This window comes from Nomascus leucogenys, chromosome 13, assembly GCF_006542625.1.
Source record: "Nomascus leucogenys isolate Asia chromosome 13, Asia_NLE_v1, whole genome shotgun sequence".
Classification (NCBI taxonomy): domain Eukaryota; kingdom Metazoa; phylum Chordata; class Mammalia; order Primates; family Hylobatidae; genus Nomascus; species Nomascus leucogenys.
In genome coordinates this window covers 40569248-40594872 of record NC_044393.1, presented here as the reverse complement: position 1 = coordinate 40594872, position 25625 = coordinate 40569248, and the positions used below count along the sequence as shown (strand labels likewise).

Below are 25625 nucleotides of genomic sequence, written 5' to 3'. Positions count from 1 at the left end.
TAACTCTAGCTAGCCGCCCCAACAGATCCTTTTTAACATTCATCAAATAGGTAGGACTGCATTTTGTCTAACTCTCACAGTTACTTTGCGTTTATCAGCTGGCTGGTACAGTCTGAAACAGTGTGGGTCTGGGTGATTAGCTTGTTTTCAAGTGTGATTCTCTTGTCTCATCTCTGTTTTCTCCTCCTCCAGGAGAAATGGGTTCCCTGAGACAAGTGTAAACTACATGCCCAGCCCGCCAGCCTGACGCCCAGTTGGGGAGAGAGGACCATGGATGGCATCATTGAACAGAAGAGCATGCTGGTGCACAGTAAAATCAGTGATGCTGGCAAGAGGAATGGTTTAATTAACACCAGAAACTTGATGGCCGAGAGCAGAGATGGTCTGGTGTCTGTTTACCCAGCGCCCCAGTACCAGAGCCACCGGGTGGGGGCCAGCACAGTGCCGGCCAGCCTGGACAGCAGCAGGAGTGAGCCAGTGCAGCAGCTGCTGGACCCCAACACCCTGCAGCAGTCGGTGGAGTCCCGCTACAGGCCCAACATCATCCTCTATTCAGAGGGCATGCTGCGCTCCTGGGGGGATGGTGTGGCTGCCGACTGCTGCGAGACCACCTTCATCGAGGACCGGTCACCCACCAAAGACAGCCTCGAGTACCCCGATGGGAAGTTCATCGACCTCTCAGCTGATGACATAAAAATCCACACTCTGTCCTACGATGTGGAGGAAGAGGAGGAGTTCCAGGAGCTGGAGGTCAGAGGATGTGTTTGTCAGAGGCCCTCTAGGAATGCATGATGGGGATTCTAGGGAGGGCAGGAGCCACGAATGCCTGGCAAAAGTTAGGGAATGAAACTAGTGTACAAAAATGCAGAAACCAAAGGCAGTCTTGGTGTCCTTCACTCTTGAATGCTTGTGGAAGATAGAAGGAGAGGAAAGACTTAGATTAACAGAAAGCCAGGGGCGCTTCAGCAGTGATTCTGGTATGAGATGACCCCAGGTAATGGCTGTCGGATGGGGCTGCAGATGGCAGTGCCGGTGGGTTCATCAGTTTTCCCTGCTCTCCCGCATCCCATGAGACAGAGAGGTCATTGACAAGATGAGAGAGGGACGCCTGATCCTAGAGCCACATGAGGCTGGAAATACACTTGACGGGGGACACTTTGGGAGGTGTTTCTACTGTCACCTGTGGTTCCTTGACTTTGCATTCCACAGTTACTACTGAGAGATTGTTGATAGAGCTGAACCGTGCTGGAAGAAAGTGTAAGTACTGATAGCCTGAAGGGAAGATAAGTTGACTTCTTAGATGACTCACTTCTTTAGTGGACTGGAGGGCAGGTGACAGCATTTGAATTACATGCACAGAGATGTACACACTGCACGTTGGATTCAGTGTGGTAGGCACAGTGGTTGCTGGGTGTGTGGTACATTGTCCCCCCAGGGCAGCACCGGTGAGAGGGTGAGAGCAGCTGCTGCAGGCCATGGACTAGCGCTTTGCTGCCCATGCCCCCCAAGTCATTCCACTGCATTGAGGCCAGGGGTGTTTTCCCAGGACGCGATGTCAGAGAAACACGCGCCAGGCTTTCCGTCAGTTTGGTGGGGAAGGAAACCGCCAAGCAGATCCGACCTTCAGAGGCAGTGTGTGGCCAAAAGGGGAAGGGATGTCTGTTTTTCACTGAGGTAGGCGAGAATATTTTTGTAGGTGGGGAGGAAATGTTCAGAATGGAAAAATCAGGACCGTGGCCAGTGGCTGGGGAGTGGTCTTGGGGAGGCAGGAGCTGAACTCCAGGCATGTATGTGTGAGAGCTGGCCTCTCAGAAGAAGTCCTCGTGCTGGCCTGGGAGAGAAGAGAAGGGTGGGGTAAGGGAAACTTTGAAGGGCTCTGGGTTGGAGGAAGGAAAGGAGGGGTTCGTGTTGGCTGAGCATCAGCACAGCCAGAGAGGCTCCTGGGGTGTGAGGAGATTGCAGGCAGTCTAGAGCAATGAACTGGGGGAAGTGCCCGTTCTAGAAAAGACTCCTGGAGAAACTGCCCAGCTGCAGTATGAGTTCGTGTGAAGATCTGGTCAGACCCAGGGCTCCGTGACTTTCTCCAGCCATGTGGGACCATCTTTAGCAGGTGAGGCTCCCTTGGCAAGGTGTACTCTGCCTGGACGGTGGAGGTGGCAGGAGAAAGCAATAGGGAGGAAGTTTGGAGCAGAATCAGACCCACAACCATGGGACCCCACACTTGATAGAAAGGCCGGAGAAACTGCAAGGGAATGACAGGCCAAGGAGACCAGAAGATCAGGATTGGAGACCCCATTGAGAACCAGGAGCTGAGAGATCCAGCTTTAGTCAGGAGGGAGGATCAGAAATGGAGAGGGAAACTTTGGTGCAACTCCAGCCAGTGGAGCCTGGGAAGCCCACTGGCAGGGAGCGGAGAGTCGTGGCATGGAAGAGGACCAAGACGTGATGCCTGGGCATCTGCGCAGGCCCCAGTGCCCTCTGGTGACACCTGTGAAGGGAGGGAGGGCGCCCACGCTGCAGCTGTGGAAAGTTGGGAGCATGCTTGGCTTCTGTTCAGAAGCCTCTGCCCCTGTCTACTAAGTTTTCCAAGATCTGAGGGCTTTGCTGACAGCAAAGTATAAATGCTGCCCGACTCGCATAGAGTGGAATTAGAGAAGTGGATGCACGAAAATGCAGCCCTAGGAGTTATGGGAATGGAATACCCCATCAGCTCTGAAGAGGGGCTGGGGCCCTGAGCTCAATGTGGGGTTCAGAAGTCATCACACAGGCAGGAGCCCTTCCACGGCTGCGTCTTGAGGATGAGTAAGAAGAGGCTTGAGGGGAGCTGGCAGAGAAATTCCAGTCCAAGAGGACCTGGGGAGCACAGAGGCAGCAGCTCTGGAGATCTGCAGGGAAGAGGAACTGGTCAGAAATGCAGAGGCCTACAGGGAGGATGGGGGTGGGAGACAGGCTGGAGAAGAAGCAGGTCCCATCAGTAAGGACCTGATCAGCCACCTAAGGGAGACTGGATTTATGCAGAGTCACAAACTCAGATACGTGTGAGACAGAAGGGACCCACCAAAGAGTCAAGAAGGAGCCCTGGGAGAGGTGGGCCTGGAGCCCAGAGAGCCAGGCCCCGCCCAGAGCATCTGTCCCCTCTGCTTCAGGGTCACTGCTGTGGCCCACCACACAGGCCATGTTGCTGGGGAGCCTGAATAGATTTGTTAGAGTAACCGAGAGCCAGAACGCGCCAACATTTAATCCACAAGACAACACAAAGTGAGCAGGATGTCACGTGGAGGACCTGGGAATCACACGAGGAGGCCTTGGTGCCTGCGCTTAACCATGCAGGTCCATGGAAGGGTTTCAGGCAGAAGGGCTATGGTTAGATCTTGATCTGTGTTTTCAGGAGCTGCTCTGGCCAAGAGTGGGACAAGGATGTAGGGGAGATGGAGGCGAGAGGGGAGGCAGCCTGGGGCTAGGACCAAACCAGATGTGCCCCCTGCCTCTTTTGGGGGCTCATGATAAGGGAAGGTGACAGAGCATAAGGACAGCATTAGAAGTGGTGAAGAAATATCTAAAAGGTGAAATTTGTCATTAATGGAGATGAGAGGGTAGAAAGGAAGGGATCAGAGATGCTCCCAAGCCCCCGGCCAAACTGGCCAGCAGAGGATTTTCAGCTTTCTTAGGAGTTTTTGGAAAATCCCTCCAGGACACAGTATGCCCCAGCGATAGAAGGCTTGGGATGGTAACTAGATTGAAAAGGACATTTGAATGTCTCCATCCGTTCTTTCTCACCCCTGTGGGTTTTCTCCCCTCCCTCTCATTGCATCCATGCACTTCTCTTGAATAACTACGCTCTGCTAAGGTCAATGGGAGGAGAGCAGGTGGGAGGAGAGCAGGTGGGAGGGGAGCAGGTGGGAGGTGAGCAGGTGGGAGGAGAGCAGGTGGGAGGGAGGAGAGCAGGTGGAGGGGAGCAGGTGGGAGGAGAGCAGGTGGGAGGGGAGCAGGTGGGAGGGGAGCAGGTGGGAGGGGAGCAGGTGGAGGGGAGCAGGTGGGAGGGGAGCAGGTGGGAGGGGAGCAGGTGGGAGGTGAGCAGGTGGGAGGGGAGCAGGTGGGAGGGGAGCAGGTGGGAGAGGAGCAGGTGAGCAGCAAATCTTAGTTCTCAGTTAACCTCCCTCCTGGTGCTTCACAATGGACTACATTCAAAAGAATTGTTTATCCTTCTTGAAGACTCATGTGGGCTTCTGATGGAGCTTGCACATAAACACAACCAATATTTTAATGCAATTTTTTTAAATTTATGGTATGTCTGAATCCACATTTTTGTTAATCAATTACTGAATCCATTTTATTGCAACGATTTTTCATGCAGTGGCCTCAGCAGTTAATAGATGTGGTTTTGGAACCCTACAAGGGTCTGAAATCTACTCAGAGATTCGCATGGAGTCTCTCATGCCCGACTTACATGGAGTGGAATTAGAGAAGCTGATGCATGAAAATGCAGCCCCAGGAGTTATGGGAATGGAATACCCCGTCAGCTCTGAAGTGGGGCTGGGGCCCTGAGCTCAATGCGGGGTTCAGAAGTCATCACACAGGCAGGAGCCCTCCCCTGGCTGCGTCTTGAGGATGAGTAAGAGGCGGCTTGAGGGGAGCTTAAATAAAAGCTAGGAATGGGTGGGGGCAGACACAGACTTGTCTGTCTTAGTAGGTCCAAGGCTCTGACAAGTAGTATAGACTTCTGGGGAGGTAACCTTTCCCACCCAGTCCTGCTCCTCTGATCTAGCAGCAGAAGTGGAAGCCCACCAGAAACAATTCTTTTAATAATACAGCAATAAGAATCTTTAGTCATAAAAACGGTGCCTACTCTTTGTTAATATTTCTGGTGACTTTTGATATAACGTAAGATGGAGCATGTTGGCATTTATACTAAAGTAACATCAATGAAACAGCAAGTTGTTTACAAATCGAGCTGCTTCTTAGGCACTTTAGTGAGACTTTCTGGTCGGCATCCAGGGAGCTCACCTGGACCAAGAAATGGCCCCTTCCACAGGCTCTGAGCAGAAGGAATGGAGACACATTATGACTGCTGTTGCTTCTACATGTGGCTCAGGATGCCGAGGAGGATTTCAGAGCCTCACCACAGCAGTTAACTTGGTCCTTTTTCTCTGAAAACAAAGATTTTCTCAGAAACATTCTTACAGTATAGCTATGGTGATTTTCATTCCATTCTTCAGTAATTAACAAAATACTAATGACTGGTTAGAAGTGTCATTGAACATGCAGCAGCTGTTCTTTGGTTTACTCTTTTCTCCATTCCATTAAATAATAAAGGATCACGTATTGGTTAGCATTTGCTGGATAACAAATCACCCTCAAAACACAGTGCCTTAACAACTCTTTCTTCAGCTTATGATTTCTGAGGGTCGACAATTGAGCTGGGCTCAGCTGGGTGATTGTTCTGCTGGTCTCACCTGGGCTCACTCACTTGTCCATAGCTAGCTGTGATGGGCTGGGCAGCCAGCCTCTGGCTGGCTGTTGGCTGCAGTGACAGAGGTGACTACATCACCCAGCTGTCACCCATCCTGTCCCAGGCTTCATTGTGTGGCAGCCAGAGAGGTGGGGCCTACTTTGTGAGGGCTTGTCAAATCTTTGCCTGTGTCCTGTGTGTTACTATCTCATTGACCAGAGCAGGTCCCACAGCCAAGCTCAGTCAGTGTGGGAGGGACTGCTTAGGGTCACAATATAGGGAAGTGATAACAAATTGGGTGCCAGTACTGCAACCACAGAGCCAAAAACCATAGACTTTTGGCATCATTTTCTATTCAGATCATCTAATTGAACAGAATGACAACTACTGAAACAAAAGAACAGTGAATATTGATCTGAGCTCTTTCCAGAAGGCAGTTCTACTCAGAAAAAAAAGAAAAAAAAATGTGATTTTTAACTTCTTTGAGTATTGTATAGCTTCACTTGGTTTATAGCAAATAGATACTGTTTCCCAAATAGTGCTGTTTTCAAAAAGCCATTGCCCTGGTTAAGAGGGGGGCCCCCTCATTGCCCTTGTTCAGAGGGGACCACCTCATTGCCCTGGTTCAGGGCCCCTCCCATTGCCCTGGTTCAGAGTGAGGCCTTCTCATTGTCCTGGGTCAGAGCAGGGCCCCCTCGTTGCCCCGGTTCATAGCAGGGGCCCCTTGTTGCCCTGGTTCTGAGTGGGGCTCCCTTGCTGGAGCTCCTAGGCACTGGGTGGCTGGCACTTTCCCAAGACAGGTGCATCCCTGGCATTTATGAAGGAGCCTCTCCAGGTCCGAAGAGGTTGGCCTGTCTGGCACATGTTTGCAAGGGCATGTGGAACATTCAGTTTGCCTTCGAGGTTGTGGTAGTAATAGGAACAGGTTCTATGGTTAACTTTGAGAATATTTATGGGAGGTTCTCCAACTATTCAGCAAGTGTTTATGATCTGTCCTGCTCCACCTTAAGTCGCCAAGTAGAGCATGGCTTGACATTAGACAGGGAGATGTAGGGGTCCTCTGGGGCTTTGCAGGAGTGCAGAGGTGCCGTGCCGCTCATTATCTAGTGCCACTGCGCTCAGGGTGACAAGACAGGCATCCTGTGGGGGTGCCCTCAGGGCATCCTGGGTAGTGATAATTGGGCCTGATGTCCCACAGCCCAGGCCTCTTCCCAGGTACGTGAACACTGCTTCATCTACTTCCCAGCCAGTAGCTAAAAACTGCTGCCTCTGGGAATACCAGCAGTGGGAAACCACTTCTCCTTTCACACAGATAAACTCAGAGAGATTTCAGGGACAAGTAATGAAGCAGGTCTACGAAATATACAATTTGAGTTTACAGCCATGAAATGAAGTGGATGGAGTCCAGGTGCAGAGGCCTGACCGCCCTCCTGCCCTTAGAGATGGTGACCAGATGTTGAATGGCACTTACCTGTGGCAATGCAAAACCTCTCAGACCCGAAGTACGTCACGGTCACCCCCTAGAAGCAGTGCCCACAGGGGCTGAGCCTTTTCTTCACTGAAGGAAGAAGGAGGAAGGGAACGTTCATCGGTGGAGCACCTTTTCTGCCAGGGCCTCTGAGTGCACTGGGCCGTCGAATCCTCGAAGCACTTGGGGATGGGTCATGGTGCTGTCCTCGTCCTACACGTGTGGAGACAGAAACTTGGGGTGTTTCCAAGATGACACACGTGGCTCTGCTGTCAGCCCTTGGATCTCAGACAGATCTCCTGACTTTAGAATCTGTCTCCTCATGACGACGCTGTTCTTTCTACGTTGGGGGAAAAATGTGTTCCAGTAAACTTCTGTTTCAGCATTATGCCAGAGTCCAAGGACAAAGCAGGAAGAGACAGCACCAGGATCTCACTTCTGTGAACTCTCTGCCAAGCTTTCCAAGGCCTTCCAGTCTGTCTTCCCATGTAAAAACTTGAAAGCTGCTGGAGGACACAGAATTCTATAACTGCAATAGAGCACTTTACATATACCTCATTCATACGTATGGAAAGAGGGGCGAGGACTCAACACGCATCTGAAGAAAACCCAAAAGCATGAATGAGACAGAACAACAACAAATAGAACAGTTGACCCAGAGGAAAGAGAAAGAGTTCAGAAAATAATAAACAGCATTTTGAAAATTATTTTTAGTATCTCCACAGAGATTTGAGGTGCTGCTGATTTGGGTGGAGGGAAATTTGGGGGTTTTGTTTTGCTCATTTGTTTGTTTACTTCATAGCACTGGCCAGAACCTCAAATACGTTGTTGAGTGTGAGTGAACGAACATCCTTGCCTTGCTCCTCATCTTAGGGGGAGCTTTTAGCTTTCATGATGAAAGGTGATGCTTTTGTAGTTCTTTGTAGACACTCTTAATCAGGTATAGGAAGTTCCCTTTGCCACTACTTTGTTGAAGAGGTTTTTTATTTAATTTTATTTTTTAATTGACAATAAATGAGATATTCATATTCATGGGGTATATAGTGATGTTTTGATACATATAACATGGTGATCAGATCAGGGTAATTAGCATATTCATTATCTCAAACATTGATCATTGCTTTGTGTTGGGAGCATTCAATAACCTCCTCTTAGCTATTTGAAACTGCATAATATATTATTTTTCAACTGTTTTCATGCTACAGTGCTGTAGAACACTGGAACTTATTCATATCTGGCTGTAATTTTGTATGTTTTAATACATCTCTTCCCGTCTCTCCCTTCCTCCTACTCTGCCCACTCTCTACTATTCTTCCTTCTACTTTTACTTCTATAAAATTAACTCCTTTTAGCTTCCACGAGTGGAACATGCAATGCTTAACTTTCCCTTCTGACTTATTTCATTTAACATAATGTCCTCCAGTTTCATCCATGTTTGCTGCAAATGACATAATTTCATTATTTTTTATGGCTGAATGGTATCCTGTGGTGTTGAAATGGGAGAGTTCCCTGATTCCCCTTGCAGGACGTGCGATGGGTGTGGCTCACCTGTTCTGTTGCTGCTCAAACCCCTTGTGGGACTGGAGCATGCAGAAGGGCAGGTGCAGAGGCTGCGGGGAGTGCTTTGTGCTCTGGCCTTGCAGTAGTGTCTAGGGGTGGGTGCCTGCAACCCCAGTGTTACAAAGCTCTTTCAGCTTTGCTGTCCGCAGATGGCTTGAATACTAACAGGCTCAGTGGGCCCTCTCCCTTTTCGCAAGGACAGAGGGCTGGATCCAGAGCTGTTGCCCAGAATCCTGGAAAAATCAGGTCACACACGGGCTTGAAGGATGAATGCAAAGTTTTATTGAGTGGTAGAGGTAGTTTTCAGTGGGATGGATGTGGAGCCGGGAAGGAGACTGGAGTGGGCCACCCAGCGGCTGGACTCCTCTCTGACCACCCCCAACCAAACTCCTCTTGGCGTTCAGATGTTCCTCCTCTTCTCCCTTTCTCTGCCATGTTATTCTGCCATCCGTCTATTTGCTGGTCTTCTGGCTTGCTAGTCTGCTTCTGGGTCCTGGGTTTCAGGGTTTATATGGGTGTAGGCATGCGGGCCAAAAGACAACTTTTTGTGTACAAAAACAGGAATGCCTTTTCTCACTTAGGGCCACAGATATCCAGGCTTGAGGGTGGGGCTTTGCCAGGAAACTGCCCTCTTCTACCCAGTATTTCCCTGTTTCCTGTCCTATCAGTGTACAACTACCCCATTTTGTTTATCCATTTATCTGTTTGTTGTTGGAGACCTAGGTTAATTCCATATCTTGGATACTGTGAATAGCACTGCAACAAACACGTGGTATAGATATCTGTCTAATATACTGATTTTGTTTCCTTTGGATAAATGGCAAGTAGTGGGGTTGCTGGATCGTATGGCAGTTCTGTTTGTAGTTTTTTTAGGGAGCTGCATATGGGTGTTCAATTCGTCAGGTACTACTTAGGTAATCGTGAGTGGTGTTTCTTTATTGTCCTTTATTTTTTCATCCTTTAATCATGTGGTATATTACATTAACTGCTTTTTTTTTTATTTTTTTTTTTTTTTTTGAGAGTGAGTCTTGCTCTTTCCCCCAGGCTGGAGTGCAGTGGCGTGATCTCGGCTCACTGCAAGCTCTGCCTCCTGGGTTCACGCCATTCTCCTGCCTCAGCCTCCCGAGTAGCTGGGACTACAGGCTCCCGCCACCACGCCCAGCTAATTTTTTTTGTATTTTTAGTAGAGACGGGGTTTCGCCATGTTAGCCAGAATGGTCTGGAACTCCTGACCTCGTGATCCACCCGCCTCAGCCTCCCAAAGTGCTGGGATTACAGGTGTGAGCCACTGCACCCAGCCTACATTAACTGCTTTGCGGATAACAGACCATCCTTGCATTTGGGGGTAAATCCCACTTTGTCATGGTTTATAATCCTCTTTAAGTGTCACTGGATCTTATTTTTCTAATCCTTGGATAAGGATTTCTGTGCCTATATTCATGAGGGATGTTGATCTGCAGTTTTCTCTTCTTGTGCCATCTTTTCCGGGCGCTGGTATGAAGGTTATATTGGCTGCATAGAATAAGTTTAGAATTATTTTTCTCTTTATTTTCTGAAAGACTGTTTAGTATTGGTATGATTTCTTTTTAAGTGTTTGTTAGAAGTCACCAGTGAAGGCATTTGGGCCTGGCCTTTTCTTTGTGGGAAGATTTTCAATTACTGAACTGATTATATTACCTTACTGGTTTAAGTCTCTTGTTTTAAAGAAAATCTGAAGATTGTCCTTTATTCTTATCTCAGTTTTAGTATTGTGACATCTAATTTGTTGGCATGAAGTTGTTCATCATATTCCATTTAAATCCTTTTACTTTCTGTATGGTTGGTAATATTTACTTTTTCATGACTCATTTTAGTAATCTAAGTTTCTCTATTTCTTTCTTGGTCAGTCTAGATAGAAATTGGTCATTTTTTGGATCTTTTCAAATAGCTGACTTCTGGTTCCATTGATTTTTCTCTCGTTATTTAGTCTTCCATTTTATTAATTTTTACTCAGATATTTATGACATCCTGCGCTCTGTTTCCTTTGGCTTAAATTTGCTCTTTTTTACCTATTTTTTTTTTTAGGCGTAAGCTGGGATTACTTATTTGACATTTGTTTCGTCTTATAATGTATGTGTTGAAGGCTATAACTTTCTTTCAAACACTGTTTTAACTATGTCCTATAAATTTTGATTTGTTGTGTTTTAATTTTTATTTAGTTGAAAATACTTCTGTAGCCATTGTAATTTTTTATTTTTCTACTGAGTTATTTATTAATGTGTTGTTTAATTTCCAAATATTCAGGGATTTTGTTGTTTCCTATTATTTATTCTTAATTAAATCTCATTAAGGTTGAAGGACATAGTTCGTATAATTTCTTTTAAATTGATTGAGACTTGATATATGGCTTAGTGTCTGATGTGTTCTGGGGAATATGCCATGTGAACAAGGAAAGAATGAGTGTTCTGTCCTGCAAAGTGTTTTATACAGATTCGCAAGGTCAGGTGGGTTAATTATGCTGTCCGTGTCTCCTGCTCTTTCTGTTTGTCTGCCTAGTTGTCACAATTAGGAGTGGAGTATCAGAAATATTTACTTTCAGCCAAGTGTCTATTTCTTTTATTTTGTCAGTGTTTACTTCATGTGTTTTGGGGCTCCGTTGTTAAGTGTGTATACATTTATAATTGTTGTATCTTGCTGAACTGTTGGCCATTTTATTATAAAGCTTCTGTCACTGAAACACCAGGGGTTCCATCTAGAACCTGCTGCTCCACACACAGAAAGCCAATCACTGAGACGATTATTGCCAAGGAAGAGGGCTTTAATCAGGTGCTGCACCAAGGAGATGGGAGCTCAGTCTCAAATCCATCTTCCTGCGACTAAAGTTAGGGGTTTATATAGCAGGGAAGAAGCGTAACAATGTATAGGAAAACAGGAACTCTGGAGGGACAAGGAAACAATCGTGATGAATGAGGGGCTTGCTGTCTCATAGTCTGGATGCAGTGATTTGGTGAGTTTCAGTTCTTTGATACATTTTGAAAGGCCTGGGGGTACTTTTCTGAGGAAGGAACTCAGGTAAAACAATTTTAAGTTTCAATCTTTAAGACCAGAAGTGTCAGTTTCTCTATTTATCCAAAAAAAATTGTCTACTGGACTATGGGGGCAGTTTCATGTCCCTCTTTGTGTCTAATAATATTTTTTGTCTTAAAGTCTGTCTTGTCTGATATTAACATAGCCACTCTATCTTAATTATTATTGTTTGTGTGATGTATCTTTTCCTATCCTTTTGCTTACAATTGATTTTTGTAAATAGAAGGGACATACCTGAATCCCGTTTTTGAAGTTAAGCCTTACAATCTCTGTCTTTTGATTGGAATATTTAGTCCATTGGCATTAACCATAATTTTGATGATTGGAATAATGTCTGCCATTTTGATTTTTGTTTTCTGCATGTATCCTGGTTTAGTAGTTATTATTGTTTCTCTATTTCTTCTTCTGTTTTTGTATGTTAAGTAAATATGTTTAGAGTACCATTTTAGTTTCTCTGTTGGTATTTTAATTGTATTGTTATTTTCTTAGTATTGTCTCTGCAAATTACAATAAGCATCTTAATTTATCCAAGTTACTTCAAGTTAGTGCTAACTTCATTCCAGTAAAATATAGAAACCGCACTCCAGTACAGCCTGATTGTCCCCATTTTTTGCTCATACTGTCATGTATGTATTTCTTAGGCATGTTATAATCCAACAGTAGTGTTACAACAGTTGATTTATACAATTATGTCTTTTAAAAATTATAACAGGGAAAAACAGTTTGGAGGTTTCTCAAAGAACTAAAAATAGAACTACCATTTGATCGAGCAATATCGGAAATCAATATATCAAAGATACCTGCTCCCATGTTTATTGCAGCACTATTCACAATAGCAAAGATAGGGAATCAACCTAAGTGTCTATTAATGGATAATTGGATTTTTTTAAAATGTGGTGTATATATATATATACACACACAATGGAATACTCTTCATCCCTAAAAAAGAATTAAATTATGTCAGTTGCAGCAACATGGATGGAACTTGAGGCCGTTACCTTGAATGAAACAAGCCAGGCACAGGAAGACAAACATCACATGTTCACCTCCTAAGTGGGTGCTAAAAAATGTGTTCACATGGATGTAAAGAATGATATGATAGATAAGGAAACTCAGAAGGGTGAGAGAGTGGGAGCAGGGAGGATGATGATAAATTGGTTAATGGGGTACAAGGTATGTAATTTGGGTGATGGATATTCTAAAAAGCCATGACCTGACCACTATGCAATTTATGCATGTCATAAAATTGCACATGTATTCCATAAATGTGTACAGATAAAAAGGAAAAAAGATCTATAAGCCTTAAACAAACAATAAACCACACAGGATCACAGGAGAATAAAAATTTATTTATACAGTATTATATAGTTACCCTCACTCATATTTACTGTTCCCAGGGCTCTCCGTCTCTTCCTGTGAATTCAAATTGCCATCTGTGTCATCTACTTCCAGCCTGAAGGCTTCTTTCACTGTTTCTTGTAAGACAGGTCTGCTAGGAACAAATTCATTCAGCCTTTATTTACCTGGGAATGTCGTTCTTTTGCTCTCATTTTTGGAGAGGTCGTTTTGTTGGATATCGAATTCTTGTTTGGAAGTTTTTTTCACTCGTAACATGTCACTCTGTTGCCTTCCAGCCTCCATTGTTTCATATAAATAAGACATCAGTTGTCATGATATTTCCTGTTCGGGACAAGTCTTCTGTGGTTTTTTTCTCTTGCTTTCAAGATTTTCTCTGTTTTTCAATAATGTAATTGCCATGTCTTGGTGTTGGTCTTTTCCTATTTGAGGTTCACTAAGCTTGAATCTATAACTTTTTTCTTCATATTTGGGAAGCTTTTGGCTGTTCTTTCTTTTTTTCTTTTTTTTTTTTTTTTTGAGACGGAGTCTCACTCTGTCGCCCAGGCTGGAGTGCAGTGGTGCAATCTCAGCTCACTGCAACCTCGGCCTCCCGGGTTCAAGTAATTCTCCTGCCTCAGCCTCCTGAGTAGCTGGGTTTACAGGCACACGCCACTATGCACGGCTAATTTTTGAATTTTTTTAGTAGAGACAGGATTTCACTATGTTGGCCAGGCTGGACTCTCCTCTCCTTTTCAAAATCCCGTTGCAAATACATTGTTGTGCTCGATATTTCTCCACAGATATTTGAGGTTCTGTTCCTTTTCCTTTAACATTTTGATTTCTGTTCTTCAGCTTGGATAATTGATCTTTCAAATGTGTAGTTCCCTCTGTCATAACAAATCTGCTGTTGAGCCCCTCTTGTGAGTTTTCATTTCATATTTTATGTTCGTTTCCATCCAGTTACTTCTTATGGGTTCTATGCCTTTCCTTACATTGAGTCATTGTCATCATGTTTTCCTTTTATTATTAAATACGGTTTTCTTTAGTCTGGGAATATATTTGTCACCGTTGCATTGAAGTCTTTTTTTTACTAAATCCAACAACTGTGCCCCCGCCCCGCCCCACCCCCAGGACAGTTTCTGTTGACTGCTTTTTTTTTTTTTTTTTTAAACTAGGTATGGGTCATGCTTTCCTGTTTCTATACCTGGCTAGTATTTTTTGTTGTGATTGAAAACTAAACTAAACAACTTGAATGATATAGCATAGCAACACAGGATTCTGATTTTTACCCCTAAGGTTATGATTGTTACTTGGTGTTTCTAAAAAAAAAAAAAAAAAAGTGTTGTTTTGGGTGTCTTGTTTTAGTTTCTTTATTGACTTATCAGGACTAAATATGCAGAATCTTTCTCCTCTGTTGTATTCAGCCACTGATGTCTCCTCAGCTTTGTCTTTTTTTTTTTTTTAACTCTTTTTTTATTGCTAAGCCTGACCTCCTGGGATTCACTCCTGGGTCTGCATAGCTTAGAGGTCAGTCAGTTAATTATTGGGTAGAGGTTGGGCTCAAATACCTCAAGCAGATAAGGTTTCTCCGTCTGCCAATAGCTCCATATGTGGTTTGGGCAATGCATTCAAGGTTCAGGCAGTTTTCAAGTGTGCTCCAGCCCCTGCTGCCTGTCTGGCTTTCTTCTGCCTCCTCTGTGCGTTCACATTGCCACCAGGTCCACTCGGGATGTGAGAAGAGCTCACCAAGCCCCGCTATGCTTCCCTCATTTCCAGGAGCTCCCCTTTAAATTCCTGGTTGTCTTCCAATTTGCCATTTGACCCAACCAGAGTTATAGCCTTAAGACTAGAAGAGCTGGAAGCACCTCCACCGGTAGCTGGGCATGGTTTTCCAACCTCTGCTCTCAAGCAATTCAGCCCCTTCCAGCAGTGAAGTTCCTGGTTTCCATGGCTAACCCCTTTCTAGTAGAAGTACTTCATGGACCAAGCTGGTGGATGGCTTGGAGCAGCCCAGGGAAAGAACACCACAGACTCCCACTGTTACTACTCAAAATTTAGCAGTTTTTCATAAATAACACATTTTGATATATTGCTGGCTGCTGGTCAGTTTGAGAGCCTGGCTGTGGCTGTGTTTGTCAGTTTTGTCCAATTATTTCCTGGGCACGAGATCGGCCTGCCTCCTGACTGCCCTAGCAGAAGCTGTGCCAGTATACTATCTAAGCGTTGGACGTGCATTTCCCATCATGCAGTAAATATGGACAAGGAATGTGTTGATGCCCACACATGGCTTGTGGTTAGGCTGAGAATTTTAATCAAATTAATTATCACTCAATAACATGATATCTATTTGCTTATGGCATTAGAAAATTAAATTACTCATTTCCCTCCCTTGGAGCAGTCCCTAAATAGAGAAACGCATTTAGATACTCCAGATTCTTCCAGATCTTTGTGTGGGTCACTCACACAAAGGAACCAGTTTCACCTCCTTATAGTTGCATCTCATTTATTCCAAATTCTTCCAGATCTGTGTGTGGATCACTCACACAAATGAACCAGTTTTACCTCCTTATAGTTGCGTCTCATTTATTCCGGATTCTTCCAGATCTGTGTGTGGATCACTCACACAAAGGAATCAGTTTCACCTCCTTATAGTTGCATCTCATTTTGTGCTGCCCAAATTGCAGCAACCACCTTATTCTGTGAAGAGCCACCAGCATGAATAACTGGCTCATCCTAGAAACTGAATTTCCTTCATGAAGCAAATATGTGCCACCATTGAGGGCAGGCCAAATACTTACAATTTTCAAAAATAAAATCAAAAATATTTTGTGAAATATGAACATGATTGGAATAGTAGTATGGCATCTAATGTTTTAATTTTCTATATCAAAAATATTAATAACTCATCTAAATGTGTCACTCAAGGCATGTTTCTCAAAAAATAAAAATTAATATCTTTACACTATTATCTTAGACATTCTCATCTTATGTGCATCAATAAAAGGCATTGGGGTGTGAAATATTGCCATTTGGTGAAAGGGAAAGAATCTCCCAGATAATAATACGAGGGGATCATTCTTCATTTTCCTCTGAAACAACGTGATAAGAAAAGGGGTGCTGGCATCTATCCAAATATGTGTGCTGAGAAAAGAAAATCTTTTTAATTTTTCAGACTTGTGCTGATCAGATCTCTTGATGTGGCTTCCGTGCCACTGTGTAAAATTGTGGGTGACTAGAGACCTGTTCCATCTGTGGCTGCCTTAATAAAGGGAACAATGGTCAAAGAATTGTGATCTTTTGTTACTGTAAGGCTATATAACTATTATAATGAAATCCAACTTTTCTGTATTTACATGGAGCTATGAATGAAATACCTTCTGACATAAGTAATTGTGACAAATGTGGTTTGAGGAGTAGTTAAGAGGCCCAGAATTCATGAACCTCTTCCACACTCAGTTTTGAACAAATAGTAGTAAAATGTTGATTCTAAATGAAATTATAGTTTAATAAGTTGTCCCAAACTTGGCCGAAGGCCCTCTTGTCTCAAGTAGTACTCACTGAAACAAAATCCAGTACCAATAAAAAGGATCCTTCAGAATGCCCTGTAATGTAGATGTGCTCAATGGCTTATTAAAACATCTCTCTTTATGGGCCTGCCTCTGTCTTTAGCACTTTGGTAACTCTCTAATATGTGTCTAAAGTATATTTCTGCAGTGATTAGCCTAGAGGCTGAAACTGGCCCAATTGTCCCATAGAACTGATATTTATGATTTCTTTGAATAAACAGAAATTGATCCTCCCAATCTTAAAACTTGAAAAAGTTACATTTGTCTTATCTGAGTTCCTTTCTCAGGAAACCAACCATCAGGCCTCCCAGAGAGCACCAGGAACTGAAACTCACCAGATCACCAGATCTGGAGGATGAGACACTGGACCCCTCACCCATCACAATTGTCTAAATGACCACATGCTGCCTGTTGACCATCTCCTTGTCCTTATCACTCCCTATTTCCTGTTTTCCCACACAAGGTTAAATTTATTTCCTGTTATATAAACTCCTAATTAAATTTATTTATTTAGAGATAGGGTCTTGCTCTGTCACCCAGGCTGGAGTGCAGTGGCACAATCTTTGCTCAGTTAAGCCTTGACCTCCCAGGCTCAAGCAATCTTCCCACCACAGACTCCTGAGTAGCTCAGACTACAGGTGCTCACCACCATGCCCAGCTAATTTTTGTATTTGTTTTTTTGTACAGACAGGGTCTGTGTTACCCAGGCTGATCTCACATTTTTGGACTCAAGTGATCTTTCTGTCTTGGCCTCCCCCAAGTGCTGGGATTACAGGCATGAGCTACTGCACCTGGTGAAATCCCTAATTTTAGTTGGTTGGGGGGACAGATTTGAGGCTGATCTCCCATCTCTGTGGCTGCAACACCGAATTAAAGCCTTCTCCCTGGCAGTCCTCATTGTCTCAGTGATGGACTTTCTGTTCAGCGAGCAGCAGGACTGTGGCCAAACCCCTAGCATTTCAGTAACAAGGCCTTGAGAATTCCTTGCAGCCTGACCAATGTAGATAAAAACAGCATCTCCTACTTATCATATCATAATATTATAAGGAAAAAAGTGATGATAAACATTAAAATTAAATAGAAGAAACACATTATTTGAATTCAAGTATTGGTGATGACAGTGTGTTGATTTAAAAGGGTAAAGAGAAACAGTCTTTGTATTACAATACAGTTCAGATATGTATTAATCATGCTACACAACAGGGGCAGAGTGCATCATTAAAATCCAAAGATGAGCCCAGCTTTTATTTCAACCAATATCTTTCTTCCTTTTTCTCTAGCAAACGATTGCACAGTATTTCCTAAAAACAGAAGAACCCACATCTGAAACACTGGTAGTTTGGGGTGCACCACAAGCTCTCATACGTAGAAAGAAACTGTAATAGGTTACAGACCATGCGGCTGTAGTTATTCTCAGCATGCTGTGCTTTTAAAAGGTAGATCTCCAAAATAATAAAAAGAGGCATATTATTTGTTGGAGATGTTGTGGCTGTTAAAACCATTAGAAGGGTGAGGATAGTCTGTCCTTACAGATGAAGAACAAACACATCGATCTTTAATGGACTTGGTACAAATGGTACACGTGGCTAGCACTCTGATTCATCTGGAGGAAGCAGCAGCAGAAGGAGGTGAGAAGGAGGCCCCCACTGTGCAAAGCGTGCCGAATGATTCTTGCCTGGGCTCATCTGTAGTGAAGAATGTGTTCTCATTCACAAGTTGAGGAAAGAGGAAAAGCTGCTACTGTGCTGTCCTGGAACTTGCAGCTGGCTGAAGATCCCAGAAGAAAAGATGTTTTCCTCCTGGATAATGAAGCCTGCATGGTGCCCCATGTACCAGACCCCAGAAGAACACGAGACTGTGTTAATGAAAACAGCCTCTGTCCAGCTTAAAGAATAAATCTTCAGAAAAAGAGGTACCTGCTGTTGTTCACTGGTGTTCATTAAAAAAACACCCCCTTGATAAGGTTCATCTGGATCTTCGGTAAGTTTTCATTGGACCTCAAATTCACGTGTAGGCAAAAAGTAAGCCAGCTTCAGTGATGCCATATGTTAGGGGACAAGTAATTAGAAATCCCATTTTTGGAAAGGTGAGAACCACCGGGAATATGGCGGAAGTCTGTGCCACCCTGAAACAAGAATATGTGAAGGAAGGAACATTACTCAGTTACAATACAAGAAGTATCTTTAGAAACGGAATGTATAGCTCAGAATCCCATAACCTTACATAAGACATGGCACACAGAGGCCGAGACTGTAAAATACAGCTTCAAGAATCATTCAACCGAGATAACGGTGGTGCTTCAAGGAGGCCTGGTGGTGGAGGGTGCTGGGACAGGATGGGGGACAGGGCATCTGTAACTTGAGGTCCCAGCAGACAGCTATTCTCCCAGCAAAGCATGTAGTGTTCTTCTGGCCCAGGCTGGGTGATGTTTGGGTGTTTCTCAATGTGGTAGATGCTATGGAATTTGTTTCTTCTAGAAAATAGAGGGAAAAGCAAGCCACTGGGACAGATTAGTCCATTGTTGCGTCTCTTCCTCTAATGCTTTGCTTTAGCTGTTTAAAAATGCCCCTGGGCAGCAGATCACCCAACAGCTCGGTAAACCCAGACTCCCTGCAGGGGATCTCCCAGCAGCCCCAACTCCCACCTTCTCCTTCCCCTGCTTCACAGCCCTGAGTTTCAGCCCCTCTTTCAACCTCTCAACCACTCCATGGGCTTTCCTGTCTTGGGGGTCCTTGCAGCCCTTCCTTCTGCCTGGAATGTTCTTTCTCTCTTGCCCTTCACTTGGCTGGCTTCTTATCACCCTCCTGATTTCCATTTAAATGCCATTATTTGTGTGTGTGTGTGTGTGTGTGTGTGTGTGTGTGTGTGTTGTGTGTACTTGTTTATTTTCTGTCTTGCCGGACACAGTTGTCTTAGGTCACATTTCCCAGAAGCAGACACTGATGTGGGAGCCATGAGCAAGTGACTTGCTAAGAGCTTCCTCCCAGGGAGGAGCAGCGAGCGAGTGGGGAATTCATGCAGGGGAGCCGTCTCAGCCAGAGTCCCACAGAGGGAATCTCAGCCTGACGTGCAGGGTACTCTGCCATGCAGGTGATGGCTGTGATGGTCGAAGGCCTGCTGGCTGCCACCACCAGGGAGCTGTGCAGGGAGCAGCCACAGGCACCCTGAGGAGCAGAGAAGTCAACTCCTAGACAGGTCTCCAGATCTTAGCCCAGAGCTCGCACACAGTAGGCACATACTTATAATTAATATTTGGCTGATTCTTCTAAGAAATAAGTGAAACTATCAGAGAACTCCAAGGTAAACTTCGTATGTGTTAAAGATACAAATGAAGCCAAACTGTGTGTGAGCGCCCAAGCCCTTGATAGTCTTCTGAGTGCAAATCTTAGATGACCTTGAATTTGCTGAATCCTTTAAAAAGTCCCCTTATGTCAAATGCAAGAAGCAGGAATGGAACTCAGGCCTCCTGGTACGTAGTTGGCTTCTTAGGCCTGCGCAGTGGCAGGCGTCGATCTTCTGTCTCCGGGATGACATGGTTAACACATCTAATGTTGTTCCCAAGCAACAGCCAGCATTATGTTGAGACACAACAGGAGAATATGTTTTCCACAAACCACAAAACGAAGACACATTTTAAATAAGGAATAAAAGCATGACATGAGTATTATGAATGACCTGCCATTGGTATCTTATTGAAAAAAAAAAAAAAAAAACCAGTCATTCTAGCCAGAGAGGGCTTACTCTGTGAGCCCTGAAGCAATAGAGCAGAAGACAAGCAGGGGCAGCTGAAAGGCAGCAAGAAACCGGGTCCACACTGCTCCCCTGGGCCCTGCCCACAGCCGGAGCCCGCATCTTCAGCCTGGTGTTTTTAAACACATTGCTGCAGAGGTCACACCTAAAACCAATCATATCAAAACCTCTGGGGTCAGTATTTTTCGTAAAGCCCTGCGGGTATCCTGATTTCAGAAGCGTGGGTCTAAGGCACTGGTGTACACCGTGGTCTTAATCACTGAAGCAGTCAGCTTGTTGTATGAAGGGCCGGGCCTGTTCTGAACACATTTGGCTGCACTAATCACTGCACACATCCCTTAAAGTGTACTCCATGGAACACTCATCTCATGGAAAGAAAAATGGTTTGGGAGCACTGAGTACCCGTCCCCATCTGAAAACTCAGAGTGAAGGAGCCACCCTGAGTGACGCCCCGTCCAAAGCCCTCTCCCAAGTCTGTCAGGCTTCAGCCTGTGTGTGAATTACCTGGGTCTGGTTAAAGTGCAGCTCCCAGGGCAGGTCAGGGCCGGACTGAGAATCTGCATTCCTACGGCTGCTGGGGGCCCCACCCTGAGTGGGAAGGGCATGGACTTTCCCAGAGGAAGGTCCAAATGCATATTCTCTAACCACTTCAGGGACAGAGGAGGCATGAGACTGACCTTTCCTGGGAGCATAACCCTTCTCTAGCCACGTGGCCTGACCCCTTGTAGCTCCTTGTGGAAGCCCCAAGATCACACCTGCCCTCGTCTTGTTGCTGGAGTTTTCCGTAGTTCAGCTAAAGACAGGGTCCTTGTCTGTCTCACAGCCATGAAAATTCAGGCTTGCAGATGGTTTGAAGGGTGAGTACAGCAGGGTTTTATTGAGTAAAAAGGAAGAAAAGGAGGAAACAGGGACTCTCCAGAAGCCCAGAGTCCCTGCTAGAGTGCTTCCCGCCTGGCAGTTCGAATCCCAGGTTCCACACAGGCAGAGTAAACAGCACAAACGTCTGTGGCTTCACGTCGGTGCACACTCTTTCCAGTGTGCAGGCTGGTTGGAGTTTTTCCAGGGCCCCCTCCCACCTGGCTGTCTCATTTTAAGGATGGCCCGTCCAGTGAAGACAACTCTCACACCTGCACTTCCTGCCCAAGGGAGCCCTCTCTCAAGGACACCCCCAGCATCTCCACTCTCCCCAGGATGGTAAGCCACTCTCCTGGGTCCCCCGTCACTCCGGGGCCCTCTTGGAAAGAGCCTAGAAAAGGAGAGCCCAGAGGCGCTCTGACCTGTGTGGTGTGGAGCAGAGCCTCCAGCCTCCTCCTTTCTGGAGACTTCCCTGCAAGTCTCAGCTTCCAAGCACCGCCCCTCTAACTCCTGCCCCATAAGGAGTCCAGCAGGGCCTGTGCCCACCTGGTGGCATCTGCCTACTGCCTCCCTGAAAACTCAGGAGGCTCCTTCCAAGATGGGAGGGAGGGACAGAGAGCCACACTGGGCTTCCCACTCGGCCCATGTGATGTGCTTATGATGGGGGCACCATCCTCTCCACTGTGTCTGCAGCTGCTAGAAATGCTGCAGCTGGGCCAGGCGTGGTGGCTCACGCCTGTAATCACAGCACTTTGGGAGGCCGAGGCAGGAGGATCACCTGAGGTCAGGGGTTTGAGACCATCCTGGCCAACATGGTGAAACCCTGTCTCTACTAAAAATATAAAAATTAGCCAGGCATGATGGGTGATGGCAGGTGCCTGTAATCCCAGCTACTTGGGAGGCTGAGGCAGGAGAATCCCTTGAATCTCGGAGGTGGAGGTTGCAGTGAGTCAAGATCGTGCCTTTGCACTCCAGCCTGAGCGACAGAAGAAGAGTCTGTCTCAAAAAAATGAAAAGAAAGAAAGAAAGAAAGAAAGAAGAAAGAAAAGAAAAAAAAAAAAAAAAAAAAAAAGAAAGAAAAAAAAAAAAAAAAAAAGAAAGAGAGAAAGGAAGGAAGGAAGGAAGAAAGAAAAAAAAAAAAAAAAAAAAAAAAAAAAAAAAAAAAAAAAAAAAGAAAGAAAGAAAGAAAGGGAAGAAAGGGAAGGAAGGGAAGGAAGGGAAGGAAAGAAAGGAAAGAAAGAAAAGAAAGAAAGAGAAATGCAGCAGCTGGTCCAGTTTTGTGGGAGAAGTAGGGGACATTGTTGCACTGCAGCTGCTGGAGGCATGTGCTTTCTTTTTGTTTCAGGTAATGACCTGAAAGAAATAAACGTGCTCATGAAAGGGACTATTCCTTTCCCTTTCCCTTTCCTTTCCCTGGTTAGCAGAATGGACCATTTTGTTTCAGCTGGAGTTGTCCCCTGGTAGCAGCCCCGTCTGTCTGTCGTGAGCGTGGGCTGTGGAGAGGTGTGAGAATACCAGACTCCTAGGGCTGGTGACCTCGGGAGGCGTCTGTCATCCTCTCATTTTTATTCTCTTCTCATAACACCTGGAGTCAAGTCTGACCACACAGGACTTCAATGTCTGGGGGATCAGAAACTGAGATAAAAAAGATACTAACCTTGAGGAGCGTTTTGAAAAGCCAGCGGCCGAACCAGTGAGAGGCATGGCGCACATCGTCCTGATCACCTCCGTGGATCTGTAAGCAGCAGACAGGATTCCCAAAACGTGAGGAATGAGGACTTTATGTATTCACGTAAGCACTCAAAATGTGCTATCTGAGGTCAAGGCAAGAGGTAGTCACAGCATTTGATGTAACAATTAGGGCCGAAGAAAGGCAGGAGGCAACATTTTCTTGCAGTCCTCTTTTGGAAGATTCACTTCTGCATAGATGTGTTCACCTGAACCGAAGGTGGTCCTGTGCCCCCTGTTCATACATGTCACCACCTCCGCTCATCAGCTGGGCTTCTCATAGATGGTGCACGTCCATAACCAGTTCTGAAGGCCTGAGGGACTCCGGGAGCATGGTGGAATTCACATCTGCTAGCTCATCACACCAACCTGGGGAAATTGTCCCACCCTATGTGAGGAGACAGAAAGTGCACGTGTCCCTCGAGAGCCCACCCATTGCAGGTGGCATGACACCTTTTGGTGTCGGAAATATGAACTCAATAAACCAGTCAGGGACTGCTGGAATTTCTGCAAACTGAAAACTATTCCCCCTCCTTAGCCTTTACTGTGATTTGACCACAGGAGGAGAATTTCTATATGTGACCAAAAAGGCAAGAAGAAAATATTCAAATCTAGGCAGTGTGTGACAGGAGAGTGACTCGTGTGTCCATGTCTAGTGCTTTTCCTCACTCAAAGGGGTGGCATCCCTGTTTTACAAGTGATGAATCTGAGGTTCCAGCTGCTGGTTTTCCATCTAGTCTTATGTTAGAATCACATATGATTAATTCACTTATAAAGTTCCACATGCCCAGAGAGAGCATCAGGGACCTGGGCGTCAGGAGTGTTGAAGCCCCTGAGTGAGCCCCGGGGCAGCCTACCCCAAGGACATTGGTGACTTGCCCAAGGGTTTCAGCTAGGAAGGGGTAGGTCAAAATTTAACTCTAAATCTCATGCTTTTTCTATTCTATTATACTGACTAACCTGTATCTTAAGGTCAAGTGGATCCAAATTATCTAAATCAAAACCAAAAACCCCAGCTTTCTATTAAAAAATCAACCTTTGTAAAGTTTACCCCAGAAAAAAAGTGCAAACAAATACCGAACCCCAGTTAATGGTGTGATGCTGAAGTGTTTAGGGCGAGTGTCCTGCTGTGTGCAACTCACTCTGACATGGATCAAAAAAGATAAGATGAAGCGATGGGTGAATAGGAGGATGAACAGATGCACGAATAATGATAAAGTTGGTGCGGTAAAGATGCTAGTTGTAGAACCTAAGTGATGAATACGTGAACATTCACTATATAATTCTTTTCAGTGTTCTGCCTGTCGTGTCTATTTGAAGTGCAGGTTGATGCCAGGAGTAAAAAAGATGTCTTCTCTGCACCATTTGTTGACTTATCCACTTTTAATCTGCTGTTTAAAAATGGTCATATACCAATTTCAGTATTATATTTTATAATATTATAGAGTTTATATGGACAGGCAAAATCTTCTTCTGGCAGAGTTAATTTACTGAAAAAATGTGTAGCAACACTTCTCTGAAAATATATGGGCCATCACATTTAAATGTAAAGTGCTTAGCTATAAAGCTTTTAGAAGAAAACAGAAAATCTCTGTAACCCAGGGTAAGGTGAAGAGTTCTTAGCTACGACATCAGGAAAACAATCTATAAAAGAAAGAATAGACAAATTTTACTTAATCAAAATTAAAAACTTTTGCTCTGCAAAAAACACTGTCAAATGAAAAGCTACACACTGGAACAAAAATATTTGTAAATTGCATATCTGACAGTTTGTATCCAGAATACGGAAAAAATATCTCTAAATTTAAATGTAAGAAATCACAACCATCTAATTTAAAAATAAGCAAAATATTTGAACAGACACTTCATGAAAGGGAATATATAAATGGCAAATAAGCACACAAGAAAGACATTTGACATCATTAGCCATCAGGGAAATGCAGACTAAAACCATGATTATATACCACTGCACACCTCAGAATAGCTGAAATCTAAAATATTGAAAATGCTAGGTACTGGCAGGGATGCAAAGTAACTGGAACTCTCATACATTGCCAGTGGGAATGCAAACTGGAACAGCAACTCTGGAAAACACTGTCGGTTTCAAACACCATATGACCCAGCAATCCTACTCCAAGGTATTTGTGCTAAGGAAATAAAACCTTACATTCACACAAAAACCTATACATATATATCTATAACATGTACTTCTAATAACTCACAATTGGAAAAGCAAATGTTCTTCATTTTTGGATGAATGGATTAAACACATTGTGTTATTTATTATGGAATATTGCTCAGGAAAAAAAATGAATGAACTATGGATACACCCAGCAACCTAGATCTCGAGGGTATTGTGCCAGTGGAAATGGTCAGCCTCAAAGGTTGATATACTGTATGTTTCCATTCCTGTGCCTGCTCGAAAAGACGAAACTGTAACAACCAACAGCAGTGCAGTGATTGCAAGGGGTTAAGGATGGGGAAAGGTGAGATATGAAAAGGAAAAATGAGGGAATTCTTTGGAGGTGATGAAGCCTTTCTGTATCTTGGCTGTTGGAGTGGTTGCATAAATCTATACATGCAACAAAATCCATAGAACTATACACTGCAAACACACACACACACACACACACACACAAGAGTGAGGCACAGATACACTGGTGAAATCCGATTAAGGTCTGTGGTTTAGTCAGGAGTGTTATACCAATGTCATTTTCTGGGTTTTGATCATTGCATTATGGTTATGTAAGAGGCAAGCAAGGGTATATGGGAACTCTCTGTTCTATCTTTGCAGTTCCTACAGGAACTCTGTTCTATTTTTGAAAATTTTATGTAAGTCCAAAAT

The 25625-nt window shown here is 44.6% G+C and overlaps 1 protein-coding gene across 5 annotated transcripts in view; it reads left to right on the top strand.

Annotated features, from left to right (window-relative positions):
- SYNDIG1 (synapse differentiation inducing 1) overlaps nt 1-25625 on the top strand; it is a 201092-nt gene that overhangs the window by 75908 nt on the left and 99559 nt on the right. For all 5 annotated transcript variants that reach the window (XM_003278499.3, XM_030825364.1, XM_030825367.1 and 2 more), the window contains exon 2: nt 193-750. In XM_003278499.3, coding sequence (XP_003278547.1) covers nt 271-750 — 480 coding nt within the window. In that variant the 5' untranslated portion in view covers nt 193-270. The remainder of the gene's footprint in view (nt 1-192; nt 751-25625) is intronic.